The sequence below is a fragment of the Sycon ciliatum genome, unplaced genomic scaffold, assembly GCF_964019385.1.
Source record: "Sycon ciliatum unplaced genomic scaffold, ocSycCili1.1 SCAFFOLD_1504, whole genome shotgun sequence".
Lineage (NCBI taxonomy): Eukaryota > Metazoa > Porifera > Calcarea > Leucosolenida > Sycettidae > Sycon > Sycon ciliatum.
Genome location: NW_027044615.1, coordinates 1 through 17,131, shown reverse-complemented (window position 1 = coordinate 17,131; position 17,131 = coordinate 1). Strand labels below are relative to the sequence as shown.

The following is a 17,131-nucleotide window of genomic DNA, read 5'->3' as shown; positions in this document are numbered from 1 at the left end:
TTTTTCTCTCCACTTCAAAAAGAAAAGTTGAAAGAAAGAAGACAAAGGAAGAGAACAAGCAGGATTTGAACCCACAACAGTATGAATCTCAAGCAACCCCTTATACCACCCAGCCACTGTGCTGCAGATGCTGAACCCTTTTGTTCTTACAGTCTTGTACCCAAAACAGGCAACATCCTATGTACACTATAGTACAAATGCTATACTAAAAAGGTTAAAATAGCTCCTAAAGGTTCAAATTTTGGGGTTATGGCAAAGGAATCGTGATAAATAGGATATTGACCTCGACTTCGGTCTATATGGGAAATATAGGCCTCGTAAAAGACCTCGTCGGACCTCGGTCTTTTACTCGGCCTATATTTCCCATATAGACCTCGTCTTGGTCAATATCCTATACGTATAAACTGGTGTATAAACTGGTATATAAACTCCTTTCTTTTTAGGATCACACTAGGGGAGTTTGTATATCAGCTCAGTATAAGCATAATATAACCTACTCAGTTGAATATGGGAAATATAAACCAATATACAAACCTCGGCTTCGCCTCGGTTTGTATACAGGTTTATATTTCCCATAATTATAAATCAACTGGTTAGGTTATATTATATACATATTAGTTCAAATCTTGGTGCTACAAATGCCATCTCCTGGTGCATCGTTGCCCTGAGCACTTCCCAGGACATGTGGCCCGTTCTTCATCGTCCCACACCATGCACACCGCGACTATCTCCCTCTCTCCGAGTCTGCTTGTACTTGTAGAGAGGCCACCGAGCTTTGTGACCTCTCTCTCTCCATGACTGAGCCCTGACTGAGTCTCAACCTCCGCTTTCTGCGCGATCATATCAACTAATTACTTTCATAAGCAATTTTCATCTCCTACCGCTCGAGGTCAAAGTGCTACCTTTGTGAAATTGTCCACTATCGTGCGAAGCAGTGTTAGTTAGTTGAGGCTTGCCAAGTAACATTAGTTGCCATGCTTGATTCCAGCACTGCACTCCTCTGTTTACCATGGTCTACATCATGGGACATTAGATTATCGGGTCTGAGGTGTACAGGTTCGCCTCGTGGTTTTCGGCGAAGACAAATGAAAAGTTTATGTGTCAGTTTCTCGATCAGATGTTGCCGTTGTGAGAAGATTCTACCTTCCGAAACTGCCAGAGGAAATAATAGAGAGTTTCAGTTATTGGTATCGAAAATAGAGAGTTGCCTGATTTATCAGCTTTCCTTGAGTCAAGCCGTGACGGGAGGTGCATCGAGTGTGACACCATGTTGCATGTCGCCGTTGCTCCATAGCAATGTTGCAACTCACGTGCACCGTAAATGGCGGAAAGGATCTGCTTCAGGTTACCTGCTAACTGCAAGGCAATGAGGTAGAAATGTCACACCTAAGGTCGGCGCGTAGACTCTTAGTTGTTGTACAACAGCTCCATCCGAGTGGCGAAGTAGGTGTGAGTGGTACGGCGGTGCTAATGTTTCCAAACCGAACAGCACCTAGATAAACGAACAGGCACGATATGCAAGCAGTCTCTGAAGAAACTGATCTCTTCAACTCCCTGCAACCTGTACATAAATCTGTCATGATTATGGGATATCTCGAAGGAATAACGTAGCGTCGGAACGCAGCGGACGACATTCAATTTAGGTGAGTTTCCTTATAGTCATTTCCGTTCTCTTTCTCCTCTCTTTTTTTTCTCTGCCCTGTTTGGAGTTGAGGCTTGGTAGACTTCTGTAAAAATTTACTTCAAGTACTAAAACATATTATTATTAGGAAGTAGTGGTTGCGACTTCGGCGATGGTTTGTAAGAAATGGTTTGCTCCCCACACCGGAGCTCGCGCTACTGTGTATTGAGCAGGGAGTGGTGCTTTCTTGCAGGTTTGCCGAGTCGAAGGTTCGATGGACTTCTCGTGTGCTCTGGATGGCAGTCGTGAGTCAGTCAAGTGTCAACTAAAGTCGGCGGAGTAGCGCGAGCTCCGGTGTGGGGAGCACACTATTTCTTACATTATTATTATTATAGAGTAAAACCTGTGACTAACGACCATCACTTGGGCTAGAGAAAGCGGTCTTTAGTGGCAGGTGGTCCTTAGTTAGAGGTCTGCACCGCACAACCATCCGTGAATGTGAGACCGTCCGTGCCTGGCGAAGTTGTCTGTAGTACCAGGCTGGTCGCTAGTCACGGTGGTCTTTAATTACAGGTTTTATTCCCGTAGCTATGCAAAAGACGTTACTTCAGTAACGTCTGGCGCTAGCCAGGGTCCACACAGCTTTAATTTGGTATTTGTTTGTTTGTGTGTTTGTTTGTTTGTTTGTGTCACGCCTGGCGCTATCCCGTATCTGTCCCGTATCTGTCCCGTATCTGTGACTACAAAGGCTCTACAGGATTGTACATAACAGCTGTCCACAACATTTGCGGCCTCTTGTATCTGTCCCGTACCGTACCAATATTCGTCGTATTAGGGAGTCGTATGCATAATACGACGAATAGAGTGGGATTTGGAAAGAAATAGGGAGACGAGGAGGAAATTAAATTAGAATAGACGCCGATTAGGTGATAGGATGCGTCAGCATAAACATACTTTGGAAGAGAGATCCCGTCGTCTCCAAAATAAGCGTGAACGAGCGATTCAATGCCGGTCACAGGAAACGTCGGAAGAGAGATCCCGTCGACTCCAGAACGCCCGTGATCGGTAGAGTCCGGCGGTACCAGGCAACGTCAGGACAGACATCCCGTTGAGTCCAGAACGCCCGTGATCGGCAGAGTCTAAGCCGGCCCCAGGAAACGTCAGGACAGACATCCCGTCGAGTCCAGAACGCCGTGATCGGCAGAGTCAGCGCCGGTCCCAGTAAACGTCAGGACAGACATCCCGTCGACGCGCAGAAAAACTAAATCTGCAGCCTCTTTTGCCGTCGAACAGGATACGTATTTATATAGGAGACTGTAAAGTTATGTAATGTCCAAATTTCGACGTGAGCAGCAGGTCACTCGCGTTGATTTTTTCGACGTGCGAGCCAAATAACGCGAGCTGAACTTTCGCGTCGCAGACATCCCGTCGACGCGCAGAAAAACTAAATCTGCAGCCTCTTTTGCCGTCGGACAGGATACGTATTTTAGGAGACTGTAAAGTTATGTAATGTACTCCACAGGCAATCATGCATTCGGCGTCGTCATTGGCTCAACAGGTCAATGTAGATGTATTACTACAAAAAGGCCAGAAAATTCGATTCCTGTATTAAAATCAACTAATTATTATTATTATTATTATTATTAAATTTTGAATAGGGCTAATGTTCGCTGGCGATTTAATTTCGCTGATTTCGCCGCTTGGTACCAACCGGACAAAGTAAATCGCAGGCCAACGTTTGTCATATAGGCAAATGATGCATGATTGAGCAATGGATGCATGTGAGAGCAAAAATACCGATTGATTTCAAATTTGACGTGAAACTGCACGTCACGTCGGAAATAACGTGCATCTTAACCTCTCTAATCGAGAGGTTTCTATTTCTCATCGGCCAAAGTTTGTTGATTTACAATATAAGGAGATAAAAATTAAAGAAGGAGCAAAACAAAAGTAGATGATTATTAGAGAAACAACAATCCGCAATAAATTCTGCAAATACTTTTGCCTAACTCATAATATTCAAACCGATTGAAACGTTTTTGCAATACAGTGATGTGGCCAATGAACGGAAAAAGACAATTCCATCAGTTCTTATAACATGTACGATGAGCTAGGCAAAAAAGCATAAAAGCATAGCGTAGGGCCCTGAGCTTCCAAGCTCTCTCGTTGTAGTTCGAAAGTCACCCGATACAGTCAGTATTACGAGCATATAAAGCATTCCAGTTCACTGGATTCACCACACTATAATAAAGTTTATTCCCGTAGCTATGCAGAAGACGTTACTTCAGTAACGTCTGGCGCTAGCCAGGGTCCACACAGCTTTAATTTGGTATTTGTTTGTTTGTGTGTTTGTTTGTTTGTTTGTGTCACGCCTGGCGCTATCCGTATCTGACGGCAAAAAAGCATAGGCTGTTATAAATTTTTCAATTCTCCTATTTTTTCAGGCATATCCTGGGATTCGAACCTGCACTATCGCCCTACATGCATTCCCCCATACACTTCGCATTCAAACCCATTTCTCCAAGTTGCTTCACGTTATTATCTTGCGTTTGAAAGCCCTATTTGAATATAGGCCTTGACAGATTATGCTAATATTTTCGTGAAATTATGCTTTTCGCATTGCTGAAAAAATTGGAGAATTATGCTATTTTATGCGAAAAGTTATCATATTATGCCGCATTATGCTCACATATGCTGCCAATGTATAATGGTTCTGTGCAAAATACCAGGGGAATTTTTTTGTAGAGGGCGTTGTACTGTAGTACTAGCAAAAGTTCAACGGGGACAACGCACCGTCCGACCTAGCTACGACCGTCACTGATTGTAGTGGACTGGACATGTTACAGTATCAAGGGAGTCGTAATTTCTCGTAAACCTACGACTTCCTGGTGCATCTACTTGTACTTGTACTTGTAGAACATGTACGACTGTATGGAATTTGATGCGAACAGGCAGATTATTCCAATTTTATGCGATTCGTATGCAATTTTCCTCGAATTATGCGATTATTCGATTTTGGTAGGAATTGTGCGAAAAATTATGCTAGCATAATCTGTCAAGGCCTAAACCGGAGGGTTTATAAACACTCACATTGGCATAAACTTCATGTCGAACATTTGTATGGAATCAAAACTTGTTCTCTAAGGCCTCGTTTACACAACAACGATTGAAAAACGTTTTTGTCAAAAACGTTTTCAAAGGAATACGCTTCCACAGATTTTGATAAGAGCGTTTAAACGAAAACGCTGAAAAACGTTTCAAAAATGTATCAAACGAAAACGGCTTCAAAGTGTTTTTCAATCGTTTTCGTTTCGTTTCGTTCTCGTGAATTAACGGCAAAAACGTTTTACTAGTACGAGCCTTGTACTCAAAACATGCCGCCGCCAGCCTGCGCCAGGTCAACTTATTGCACGTGACCATTGCGCGCCGAAAAACGTGTTGCAGTGTACACGATTTTCGTTTTCGTGTAAACAGCAAAAGCGTTTCGAAAACGATTGATAAACGTTTTTCAATCGTTGTCGTGTAAATGGGCTCTCTAAGTGTCCTTCATGAGCTCCAGTCAAACAGAGAAGCATCAGCATTGCCCCCGGAACGGTCTGTGCTGCTGCCAATTCACTGTTTAAAATGCACACTTCATGCGCAACTTGTTCTCCATACCGTAGAATCCCGCGGATAAGCCCACCCACGTGTAAGCCCATGCCCGCGCATAAATCCAGGGTTTGTTCGAACATCACACAGCTTCATGGTACAAGCCCATGGGCCTTGTAGGTCATACCGGGAGTCCATATATTATGGACTCTTGGCCATACCATGTACATGTACATGTACGTAGACATGCACATTATAGTTTTTTTCGTACATTTCAGCACAATCATCGGTTGTTTTTGTTTGCACAGTGGTTTTCAGCAATGTACTTCTCACTTCCTCGATACTTTTCAATAGCACAAATTGGTGTCGGCGTATAAGCCCATGCCCGCGTATAAGCCCATGTTCTCGTATAAGCCCACCGAAATGTCCTTGTGAAACAGATAAGCCCATGTAGTCCAGCGGCCCAAACTTCAAAAAAAATTTCCGTTTCAGTCTCAAGCAGACAACCTGGGTTCTTCACTACGTCCTAAAGTATGTATACCTGACCTGGATTCCGCTTGTTGTCATCTTCAGAGTTAGGGCAGAAGCTCAGGAGAAGCCAATTTCTCCGCTCTCGTCGGCGATACTGAGCACCATCTGGGGGTGCACAGTTCACGGAAAGGAGCGCCTTTTTCAAATTTTTGAAGATGACGACGACACCGACAGGATACTCTTTGAAATGTAGAATTGCATTTTCGTTTGGTAGTTGCATAGCAGTTGCGTTTCGCGCTGTTTGAGTGCCTCCTGCCCACCACTTACAGCATGGTAGACACCTTTTGACATGATGGAGGAAGAGGCCGTGGAGCTTCTTAGGCCTCGTCCTGGGAATGGCGTTGTATCGTGGGAATTTTGCTTGTGCCATTGCGTTCAATGCATCGCAGGAAAAGCAAACCCGATTTACTTTGCAGAGTTGGGAAACTTTGTTTGAAGCTGCTAAATGCAGGCAGGACGAGCTATACCTTCTTGTGCGAGAGCGTCCGCGGATGGTACCACCGCAAGTGCTACAGTACATACACTAACAAAACGTTGCTGGGTCGGCTGCCACTTGGACGTGGCCATGCCTTTTTTCTTCTTCTTCTTCTTCTTCGGTAACTACAAGTCATAATAAATATGAAAATGACTGTGAGAGTACAGTGTACATGTAGTAGAAACTTAGATCAGTTTCTCCAGTTGCAAGAACTGGATAGCTTCTGATGGTTGTGTGAGAATTGCCTCCCTGACTGATGTGAAGGTACATAGACGTGTACCTGCTCGACTGCTGTGTCTGGCAGGGCAAGCTAGCAGGAGGTGGGCAGCATCATCAACTGTTCCAGGACAGTGAGTGCAGTCGGGTGAAGGTGCCGCCTCAATCTGGAACAAGTACTTATTCAGCAGGCTGCAATGGCCAGTGAGCAGCTGATTGAGGATGGTGGTCTCATGCCGGGACGGAGGGCTGCGGAACTTGCTGGTGTTGAGTAATGGCCGGGGGTATGCGGTTGCAGACCGAATTGAAGCCTTGGCAGCTTGGATAGGTAGCTGAACCTGGGCCTGTACACACTGTGTTCCATTCCGCGCAAGGCGATCCGCCTTGTCATTGAGAGCAACACCGCAGTGGCTGCTGATCCAGACAAGGTTGATGGAATGAGCATTCGGCGACCCTCACCTTCCCGTGGTGAATCCGTCAGGAGACTAGGCCTCGGTCTAGACCTGCCAAGCGAGGGTCAACCTCCGGTCCACTTGCTGGACTGGATAGCCATGCCTTTTCAAGCCATTCTGAATTGGAGGAGATACATGTATGTGATGATGGGACACCATGTACCAGCAAAGCGTAGAACAAGGAGAGATGTACAATGATTGAATCCACATCTGCAGACTTGTGCCTCATGACATGTGCATCTAGCAGAGTTGGAGAACAACGCAAGAATTTTGGCTTTCGCTCCAGAATGGCCCAGATTGCGTTGCAGCGGAAATCCACTATCAACGTCGGAGCATGCTACAGTGCCTTCACCCACCTGGCCACTATGCACCGGCAACGAAGTGGCAAAGGGAATGACCAGCCGTCGGCCTACGAAACATTTGACAGCCTGGTGCTGTATATACAGTCCGAGTTGAAGTCTGCAAGGGCCTTGCCCATGAAGCTTCTCACGGATAAGTACAATAACTGCAAACGGCACCAGCTTGGCCGACCATCACACTCCGCCTTAGTATCCAACTTTCATGCTGAAAAAGAAGATAATGAGCTACTTGGGGACCAGGTGAGTTCTTGGCATTGTTGAATGTGTAGAAATAATTTGATCATGTTTTATTGTTTGGTCATGACCAAGGAAATCCAAATAACACATACGCTCAACTACAAGATCACATGATTGCATGTACACACCAGATCATGAGTCCAGACTCAACTCATGCACAGCAACTAAAAGCCGCTAAGTTCATTTCACACGCGCGCTCGGGAAACGGCACATGCTGCATGCATAACATAACACGATGCGCTACTATCATGAATGTCTGGGTGGCCAAGGAATGCCACAATGTGTATGTAGACGTGAACACTACAGTGCCTGACATCTACAACATAGGAATGTATTAAATGGAATGCAAGTGTTCATGCTCATGTAATGTGGTAGTCTTCTTTGGTTGAATTACGTTCGTGGCTGTTACACGTATTATTACGACCAGCTTGGCTCTCGCGCTACTTCACACGATACACATGTAGGTCAGAATAAATCAGGGCTTGTGGTCCGAGTCAGAGTAATGTCCAAAGCTGACGTCAGTATTCTAGGCTGACTTTAAGCAAGAAGAGACAGAATTATAAACTGGTTGTTTTCTAAACACAATTGTATAGCCCGTGATAACGCGGACATGCAAACTTGACTTGTTTAAGGATCGAATTTCATTGGCGTGTTTCATTTGCGTTTTGTGTTTGAACTGTGTGTTTCCTTCAGCAATTGACATGTATGGTAAGTGGCATGGGTATACAGGCGCACTCTTCACGGAGCAACCACTTGTCTGTGTCGTCTGCAAACGGTCCGATGGCCGGTAATACCCAGTCATTGCCGAACAGTCATACTAGTAACGCACCTGGCCCGGCTCCAACCATCCCAGTCCAGCCGGTCGCCGCAGATTTCCTGCCCGCATCCACGTCCACTGCGCACCCCAGTGTCCGGCAAGAGAACGGGCCCAATGCCAGGAGTTACGACGGGCCCACTGCCAGGAATTACGATAGGCTCACTGCCAGGAGTTACGATAGGCCCGCTGCGATATCCACTGGGCTTGTCCCCGCCAATGTCGTGTTGCCCACTCATTTCGGCTTCAAAGGATCCGCTACTCCGCCGCGTCAGGTGAACACCAGTGGATCCGTTTCATCTCTGGGTACTACATCAGCCTCCAGTACAGATGTGTCGGCTTGTACGGCTTTGACTATAACCTCGGGTGCGAGGCAACCAGTGGCGGCTGCGGTGTCTTCTACAGCGCCATCTCAACCACGGTCGCAGCAGGTTCTTGCTGATCTCTAGCGTGCTATGTGATGTGTGAGTGTGTGCGCGCGCGCGCGCGGACGCGCACACACAATGCCATGTGTTGTGCGGTGTGTGTGCGTGTGTGCGTGTGTGGTTTGTGTATGTGTGTGTGCGAGCGCGCGCGCGCACAATGTCATGTGTTGTGCGGTGTGTGTACGTGTGTGTGTGCGCACGCTCGCATGCACACAATGCCATGATGAGGGTGAAGGCAGTTTCGATAGTGAATTGGACTGTAAGTCCGACTGAGAATCGGACAGTGAGTCTGAAAGCTAAGGCTAGTGGACCGCACTATTGAAGTTTTTGAATTGATTTGAATTTGAATTGTACTTTTCAACTCTGCAGCAAATGACAAATACACTACTGCGCTATTATTTACAACATCTTCCATATCGCTCGTTTGCTAAGATCAGCTTATGATCGCTATCACTCTGCCGTTTTCCGGTGTCCTTTGCTTCGCTCGTGCTAGCTCTCTTCCGCTGGTGTTGTCGAGATCGTGTCCCAATAAATGAAATCCTCTCATACGAAAGATCCATGTTTGGGGGTGATTTTGGTCGAATTTTACAACAAATCAATCTGTGCCATCTCTAATCACCATCAATAGGAAATGAACGCTCGGCAAAGGGCAACCATGATCTACGAATCATCCAAATACAAGAACAAATTCACATCGACTGCACTAATTTTCAATAAAATATCGTATCACATGCTGCCAATTTCAATCAAGGAGTCGTAAAATAACGTAAAATAACGACTTCCGTAACGAAACCTAAAATTGGTTCTCCCCAGCTTATGGCCCTAGTTCTGGACATGACAACAAGCCGTTTCGACATCCCTAGGACATGGTCTTTCCACCCATGCAAAGCTCAGGTTGTCTGCTTGAGACTGAAACGGGACTTGCAAAACAACGTCTTTTAGATTTGGGCCGCAGGACTAATGGGCTTATCTGCGGGATTCTACGATTCTACGGCATCCACCATACTAGTGGCCGCTGAAGTCAGGTAGTCCCACTGAGGTAGTTGGCCGTGAGAATTCTTGGCAGCCGATATTTACCTCCACGGAGAAGAAGCAAAGCAGCTATTCGATGAGATCATGCAACGTGAAGCTATCATGTAAATTTGTTTTTCCTGTTTGAATCATCTTTTTTTACTAAACAAGGAAGTGGTGGTGAAGTAGATGCAGGGATTTTACCAAGAGTGATGTACTCTTGCTTTTACATGCTGACAGTCTGCACATACACTATGTAGAAGATGAATGCGGGCTAGAGATGCATTTTCTACTCCGCCGGCCGAGACACAGTTGTGCTGGTTTATACCACACTGGATTTCTCGCTACTGCAGGCTACTGTATTCTTCTGTAACTTTTGTCTTCTGGTCATTGGCAATAAGGTTAGTGGACAGTAACTGGTGGAGTTAGTGGACAGTAACTGGTGGAGTTAGTGGACAGTAACTGGTGGAGTTAGTGAACAGTAACTGGTGGAGTTAGTGTACAGTAAATGGTGGAGTTAGTGTACAGTAACTGGTGAAGTTAGTGGACAGTAACTGGTGGAGTTAGTGTACAGTAACTGGTGAAGTTAGTGGACAGTAACTGGTGGAGTTAGTGGACAGTAACTGGTGGAGTTAGTGGACAGTAACTGGTGGAGTTAGTGTACAGTAACTGGTGGAGTTAGTGTACAGTAACTGGTGGAGTTAGTGGACAGTAACTGGTGGAGTGAGTGGACAGTAACTGGTGGAGTTAGTGAACAGTAACTGGTGGAGTTAGTGTACAGTAACTGGTGGAGTTAGTGTACAGTAACTGGTGGAGTGAGTGTACAGTAACTGGTGGAGTTAGTGTACAGTAACTGATGGAGTTAGTGGACAGTAACTGGTGGAGTTAGTGGACAGTAACTGGTGGAGTTAGTGTACAGTAACTGGTGGAGTTAGTGGACAGTAACTGGTGGAGTTAGTGTATAGTAACTGGTGGAGTTAGTGTACAGTAACTGGTGGAGTTAGTGGACAGTAACTGGTGGAGTTAGTGTACAGTAACTGGTGGAGTTAGTGTACAGTAACTGGTGGAGTTAGTGTACAGTAACTGGTGGAGTTAGTGGACAGTAACTGGTGGAGTTAGTGAACAGTAACTGGTGGAGTTAGTGTACAGTAACTGGTGGAGTTAGTGGACAGTAACTGGTGGAGTTAGTGTACAGTAACTGGTGGAGTTAGTGGACAGTAACTGGTGGAGTTAGTGTATAGTAACTGGTGGAGTTAGTGTACAGTAACTGGTGGAGTTAGTGTACAGTAACTGGTGGAGTTAGTGGATAGTAACTGGTGGAGTTAGTGGACAGTATAGCGTAACTAAGTTGTAGTTTCTTGCTCCTTTTTTCTTTCCTTTAATTCTGACTACGTTCTCCATCCGAGTGATAGAGGTATCCGCAGGATTACGTTGTATTTCCAGTAAAATCTGCATTCCCAACCCAGTGTTTCTCCTAACCATACAACATACTACCCGTACATGTTATGAGGACATGTATGCAAATCTAACACATATGAACACAAGCTTAAAGCATGCACTGCCCTGCGTCATCGGGGTCTCATTCTTCTTACAAGGTGTAATTATGTGCTGTGCACACGTCAGATCATCTGATAGGTATGCTATGAACTGTCTAGTCAATACCATGACAACCACACCATCAACCTCTCCATCACTTACTACCCTAGTCACCAGCACTATGTAGTCATGGTTACCAGGCACAAGTGGCACGCCTCTACACTGGAGTCGCTTTTGTAGACATGTCGAAAGCCTTCGACAAAGTGCAGTATCAGACTCTAGTTAGTGACCTCTACGCTCTCGGCATAGGCGGCGTTGCTCTGCAGTGGATGGCCCACTACCTGACCGATCGTCAACAGTACGTCCAGATACAACACCTGTCTGACTGGCTGCGACAGCGTGGCTTAATTCTGAATGAAGCGAAAACACAAATCCTACCAATCCCTCCTCACAGAGCACCACCCTTTGCCCTACGCATGACATGCAATAGTCAAGATCTGCCGGTGGTACCATCGGCCAAGTATCTAGGCTTACATTTTGACACGTCAATGTGCTGGCAGACAATGGTTCAACGTGTTGCTATCACGGTTTCTGCTAAAATAGCTGTTTTAATCCGCCATGCTGCATCTTTACCCCTCTCCTGTCGTATCTGCTACTTCAAATGCTTTGTGCTGCCTGAGTTTCTGTATGCATCCAATGCCTATGCCCATATCTATCTGTTCACCAGGAGCTCCGTGTGGAAAGGCTCTTCAAGCGCGCACTGCGTGCTGTATGTAAAGTGCCCCCATGGACCCCCACTGTTACGCTGCTTGAGCGTGTACATGTCTGTCCCTTGCGCACTACCATTCAACTTAACTTGCTCTGCTTTATATGGCGTTGTCTAAATTTTTTAGGATGTAGATTGAAACTTTTTTCGACCTCTTCCGTCACGAAGAACTCGAGGAGGCAACAGTAGCCTGCAGTAACCTGCTTATCTTCCCTGCAGCTGCTTATGCAAATTCTACCAAATTGGTGACACATGCTGGCGCAGTTCTCTGGAATTCCCTCCATGCGGATATCTGAGGCATCACCAAACTGGCCACCTTCAAGTCGAGCGCTTTGCAACACATTCTTGCCTGCTTTTAGCTTTACGCCCATGTTTCTGTAGCTGTGCTGGAATTGCTCTATTTCGCCGCCACTATTTTACCATTAGCCATGTCTCCCCCCCCCCTCCTTCACCCTACACAGTGGGTCCATTGTTATTAGACATCTGCCTGTTTTGCTTTCTCCACTATCAAGAATACTACTACTACTTACCAATACAATCAGTTGCTAAGCAACAGCTGGTCATTACGATCATCATCAACCATCACTCATGCTGCAGGTATTCAGGACAGTGTGTCCAAGACCAACAGCAAGCCTTCATGCTCATAATACCTGCATCTACAAACAGTCATGCTCTAAGACCAAAGGTCAGCATTCATGCACTGAAACTCCATAATCATGCTCCCATTCTGTGCACCCAATATTCATACCAGCAAACGGTGAAGTCAACCGTAATTCTCCTACAAGTACATATAGGTATTTACACACAGGCAGAATTCTTGCACCAGAACTGCGCAGTCGACAATCAGGCTCTGCTAGCACCATGCCCCCAGTCAACATAATTATTAGTGAAGTAGCTTATACATTGTATAAGCAATCATCAGACAGCATGGTCTTAGACAACTGTGCATTATATAGTATGCTCGGATATACAGTCAACTTTGCGTATAACGACACTCGGCGGGGCATCAGAAAAGTGTCGTTATTTGCGAAGTGTCCTTATACCCGAAGTCTCATTATAATTATGTATTACAGGTGATTTGGGCTTTGCCCTGGGCATGGAAATTCTGTCGCTATTCGCGAATTGTCGTTATATCCGCAGTCGTTATTAGCCAAGTAGACTGTATAGTCATCATTTCTGCTCCAATGCACACGCCACTGTATATCCAACATTCACGCTCCAATACTCACAACCAACATTCATACCGCCATACCCAAACAGCCAACATCCATGCTCCGATATACGCACAGAAAACATTGCAGCTCCAAGCCTGCCTGCAAGCACTCCCATTGCAAGTCACACAGTCACTGTCACTATCATGTTCTACACATCACTGTAAGTGACAAAGACTGGCACAACACAATCATAATGTACATCAGTATACAATACACAGTCGTAGCCACTGACCATATCATGTCAGGAGAAACATTATATGAAAACATTAAAAGTCACACACACACACACACACACACACACACACACACACACACACACACGCACACACACCTTGTGACCTTGTGACGCCCCATCGCCCGGGAAGCGATAATAGGCTTGATGAGCCAGGTAGAAATGCCGATGACGCTTGAGGTCGCCACTTCTGCGGAACGACCGTCCGCATGCGCAGCTGAACGGCTTGGTGAGTAGAGGAGCCGGGGGGAGGGAGGCGGTCACTGAAGATCTTCCGTCGCCAGGCTGGACGATCCTGTGCCATGGCCAACCAGTGTTGTTGAGGGATGTCCGCGTCATGCAGGTCGTCAACAAGCACATCCCGCCAACGCTTCTTCGGTCCATGGCGTGGTCGAGTCGGTGGCAACTCTCTGAAGAGAACTTGCTGAGGCATCCGCTCCGGGCTCATACGTGCAACGTGCCCAAGCCAGCGCAGACAATGCTCACGAAGCAGCACATTGATGTCGGCTGGCAGCCTCGCTCTGCGGGCAAGCTCGTTGCTGGTGAGGTGGTCCGATCGCTGAGTGGATCTGGACACGCCCAGTATAGCCCGGATCGAGGACCGGTGGAAGCGGTTGAGATGGCGGAGATGTGTAGCCTTAACAGCCCAGGTCTCTGCCCCGCAAAACAGCGTCGGCATGACAACAGCCTTTTATACTGTTCTGTTGATGTGATCACATAAGCGACGGCACTGGAATATGGGCTTCTGCAGACTACCAAACACGCGGGAAGTCTTGGCCGGTCTGGAGGTGACCTCCTTGTCCAAGGAGCCACCCGTGCTGAGAGTGCTGCCGAGATAGGTGAACTCCTGGACGAGGTCGATGTGATCGTCGTCACCGACGATGACGGATGCCGGCGGGGGATGGTGGGGATTCACTACCATTGCCTTGGTCTTCTGGATGCTGACCGTCAACCCCCACTGCGAAGCACATTCAATGAACTCGTTCGCCATGGTCTCGAGAAAGGGGAGCGACGTGGTGTACAAAGCTGCATCGTCGGCAAACTGCGATTCCGTTAGGCACGCTGGGCTGAGTCGGGACTTGGCTGTTCTGTCGCCCACCAACTTGCGGCCGACACAATACCGAAAATCAACACCAGGAACTGAAGATGCTGTCCGCCACGTCGCAACTACTGCAGAGAAGTACAGGTTAAACAGTGCAGGCGCGAGTGTGCCGAAGTCCATTGCAGACGCTGAAAGACTCACACACACACACACACACACACACACACACACACACACACACACACACACACACACACACACACACACACACACACACACACACACACACACACACTGATACAAACTCCCTCACATATTATACACGCACGCACACCCCCCCCCCCCCAACCCACCCACACGAAGTTGAACTTGGTGCTGTCTACCTAAGTAGGTATAGTATTATCAAGAGTACATAACCCCCCAGAGTGTGCAACGCCTGATCCAGCTCTGCATAGGGTCTTGGTCGAGCGTAATCGGATCTTTGCGTCATAATACCGTACACATCTGAGAGGAACCCGGGGAGTCGCGGGTACTCTCGGATCAAAAACAATGGTGCCCTGCCTCGAGACCGGCCTTTCGCTGGTATGGAGTGTACGCATGACATTAGAAGATCCGATTACGCTCGACCAAGACCCTATGCAGAGCTGGATCAGACGTTGCACACTCTGGGGGTTATGTTCTCTTGGTATTATACATTATTATGCTGTTGTGGTTTTGTTTTTGCCTCTTTTGCGTGTTTTTGCCTTTTCTTCTTTCTAGAATTTTGAGTTGAAGTTTTTTGGAACACTTGGGAAAAAATAATCATTGTGTTTCTTTTGCCCGTAAAAGAGGCTGTAGACCCAACCACACGCACACCCAAGCACACCCCCCCCCCCCCCCCCACACACACACATGTACATCTCAGCCCTCAGACCTGCCCATCGCGGAAGCGATGATAGCGAACAGCTATGTTAGACATAGCAACTTGTGCTGGGATTACACCATTCAACAGCTTGCAAGGCTGATGAATTGATCGCCACTAATTTTAGCCTGGTATCCACCAGACAGCTGATTGAAGTGGCTTATTCTGGCCAGTGAATCCCTATTTTTCATTTTTTTACACATACACGCCACACCACATACTCCGGCATACACGCCACACCACATACTCCGGCATACACTGGTTACCACATGTACACACACACACACACACACACACACACACACACACACACACACACACACACACACACACACACACACACACACACACACACACACACACACACACACACACCATTGGACCATTGGACGCCCATCGCCGAAGGCGATGATAGCGATGCTACAGCAGAAGCCATAGCAGCTTGTGCTGGGATTGCACCATTCAACAACTTGCAAGGCTGAAGAATTGTCCGCCACTATTCAGCCTGGTCCACACCACACAGCTATGAAGTGGTTTTTCTGGCCAGTGAATCCCTATTTTTTGGTCTTTTTTCATTTTTTTACACACACACACACACACACACATGCACACACACACACACACACACACACACACACACACACACACACACACACACACACACACACACACAAATTAGTTGTTCCCTCTACTCATGTATAGAAACACGGACAACAAGACAATGCTCTCTTACCAGTAGGTTCGATTCCAGGACTGCATACATGTACATCATTATCCTAATCACCCATTCCTACTCTGCTCTGTTTGCGTATAGCATCATGTGGATGAATGTCTGGTGATATGCACATAGCTAACTGCTACATCACACTCATAACGTATACACTGTAGCGTAGCTTACGCATGGTTGATCACACAGTGAGCAATGAGTCCTGGAGGCACGAAACCTACGTCACAATAGCAGCCAAGTCGTCGCTGAGTGTCCGCCTATGCGTGACCAGGCGCTAACTGATGTACAGCCTCACTACAGCCAGGTACCAGCCATCTACGTGAGTATCACCAGCCATCTACGTGAGTATCACCAGCCATGCGTCTACTAGGCGGCGTTGGTAAAATAGATGATGGTGGAAAGAGAAGCATGACTGATTGCCGGTCCGATCTGAAGCCAAGATTAGAATAGAATTACTTTATATAGAAGAAGGAACGGACCAAAGGTTTACACCGCAGTATGCGTTGTTGTCCACTAACATATTTCCAAGGATGATGTAGGGTCAGAACGTGTGACATTTGCCACAATATGCACTGATGTCGATGCTGACATTCAACGACCTGACGTTTGCCTCGATCACGTCTTGGATACCCCGACCAACACACTTCCAGCCGGTCATAAAAATTATTATTTAAAATTTAAAATTCCATTCATTGAAAAAACAAAAACTGTGAAAAAAAACTGAATTAGTTTTCGTCGCACACATGATGTCATTGCCTTGATAACTTTGACAGGATCTAGATCATAGTCTATTCATAGATGTGTCAATGAATAGCCATTGGCGGACAATGCTCGGCCAATCGTCAAATAATTATGCTTTTGATTATGCCACAATTATGCCAACAAATATGCTGAATTATGCTCGGTTCCACTATGTATTCACACTGTACATAGAGGATTGAGAAACCACGCACACACACACACACACACACACACACACACACA

At 46.5% G+C, this 17,131-nt stretch overlaps 2 protein-coding genes across 2 annotated transcripts; one reads left to right on the top strand and one right to left on the bottom strand.

Moving 5' to 3' along the window:
- Positions 1 to 6,990: 6,990 nt before the first annotated feature.
- On the top strand, positions 6,991 to 9,273 carry LOC135830467 (uncharacterized). The gene is made up of 2 exons (XM_065342715.1): positions 6,991 to 7,482; positions 8,173 to 9,273. The coding sequence occupies exons 1-2, from the start codon at positions 7,078 to 7,080 to the stop codon at positions 8,740 to 8,742; spliced, it is 975 nt and encodes a 324-aa protein (XP_065198787.1). The 5' UTR covers positions 6,991 to 7,077; the 3' UTR covers positions 8,743 to 9,273.
- Positions 9,274 to 12,789: 3,516 nt separating this feature from the next.
- LOC135830465 (uncharacterized) lies at positions 12,790 to 16,719 on the bottom strand. Its single transcript, XM_065342713.1, has 2 exons — positions 16,319 to 16,719; positions 12,790 to 14,647 (listed from the first exon to the last, which is right to left on the bottom strand). Exons 1-2 carry the CDS (start codon positions 16,320 to 16,322, stop codon positions 14,169 to 14,171), a joined length of 483 nt encoding a protein of 160 aa, XP_065198785.1. The 5' UTR covers positions 16,323 to 16,719; the 3' UTR covers positions 12,790 to 14,168.
- Between the last annotated feature and the right edge of the window lie 412 nt (positions 16,720 to 17,131).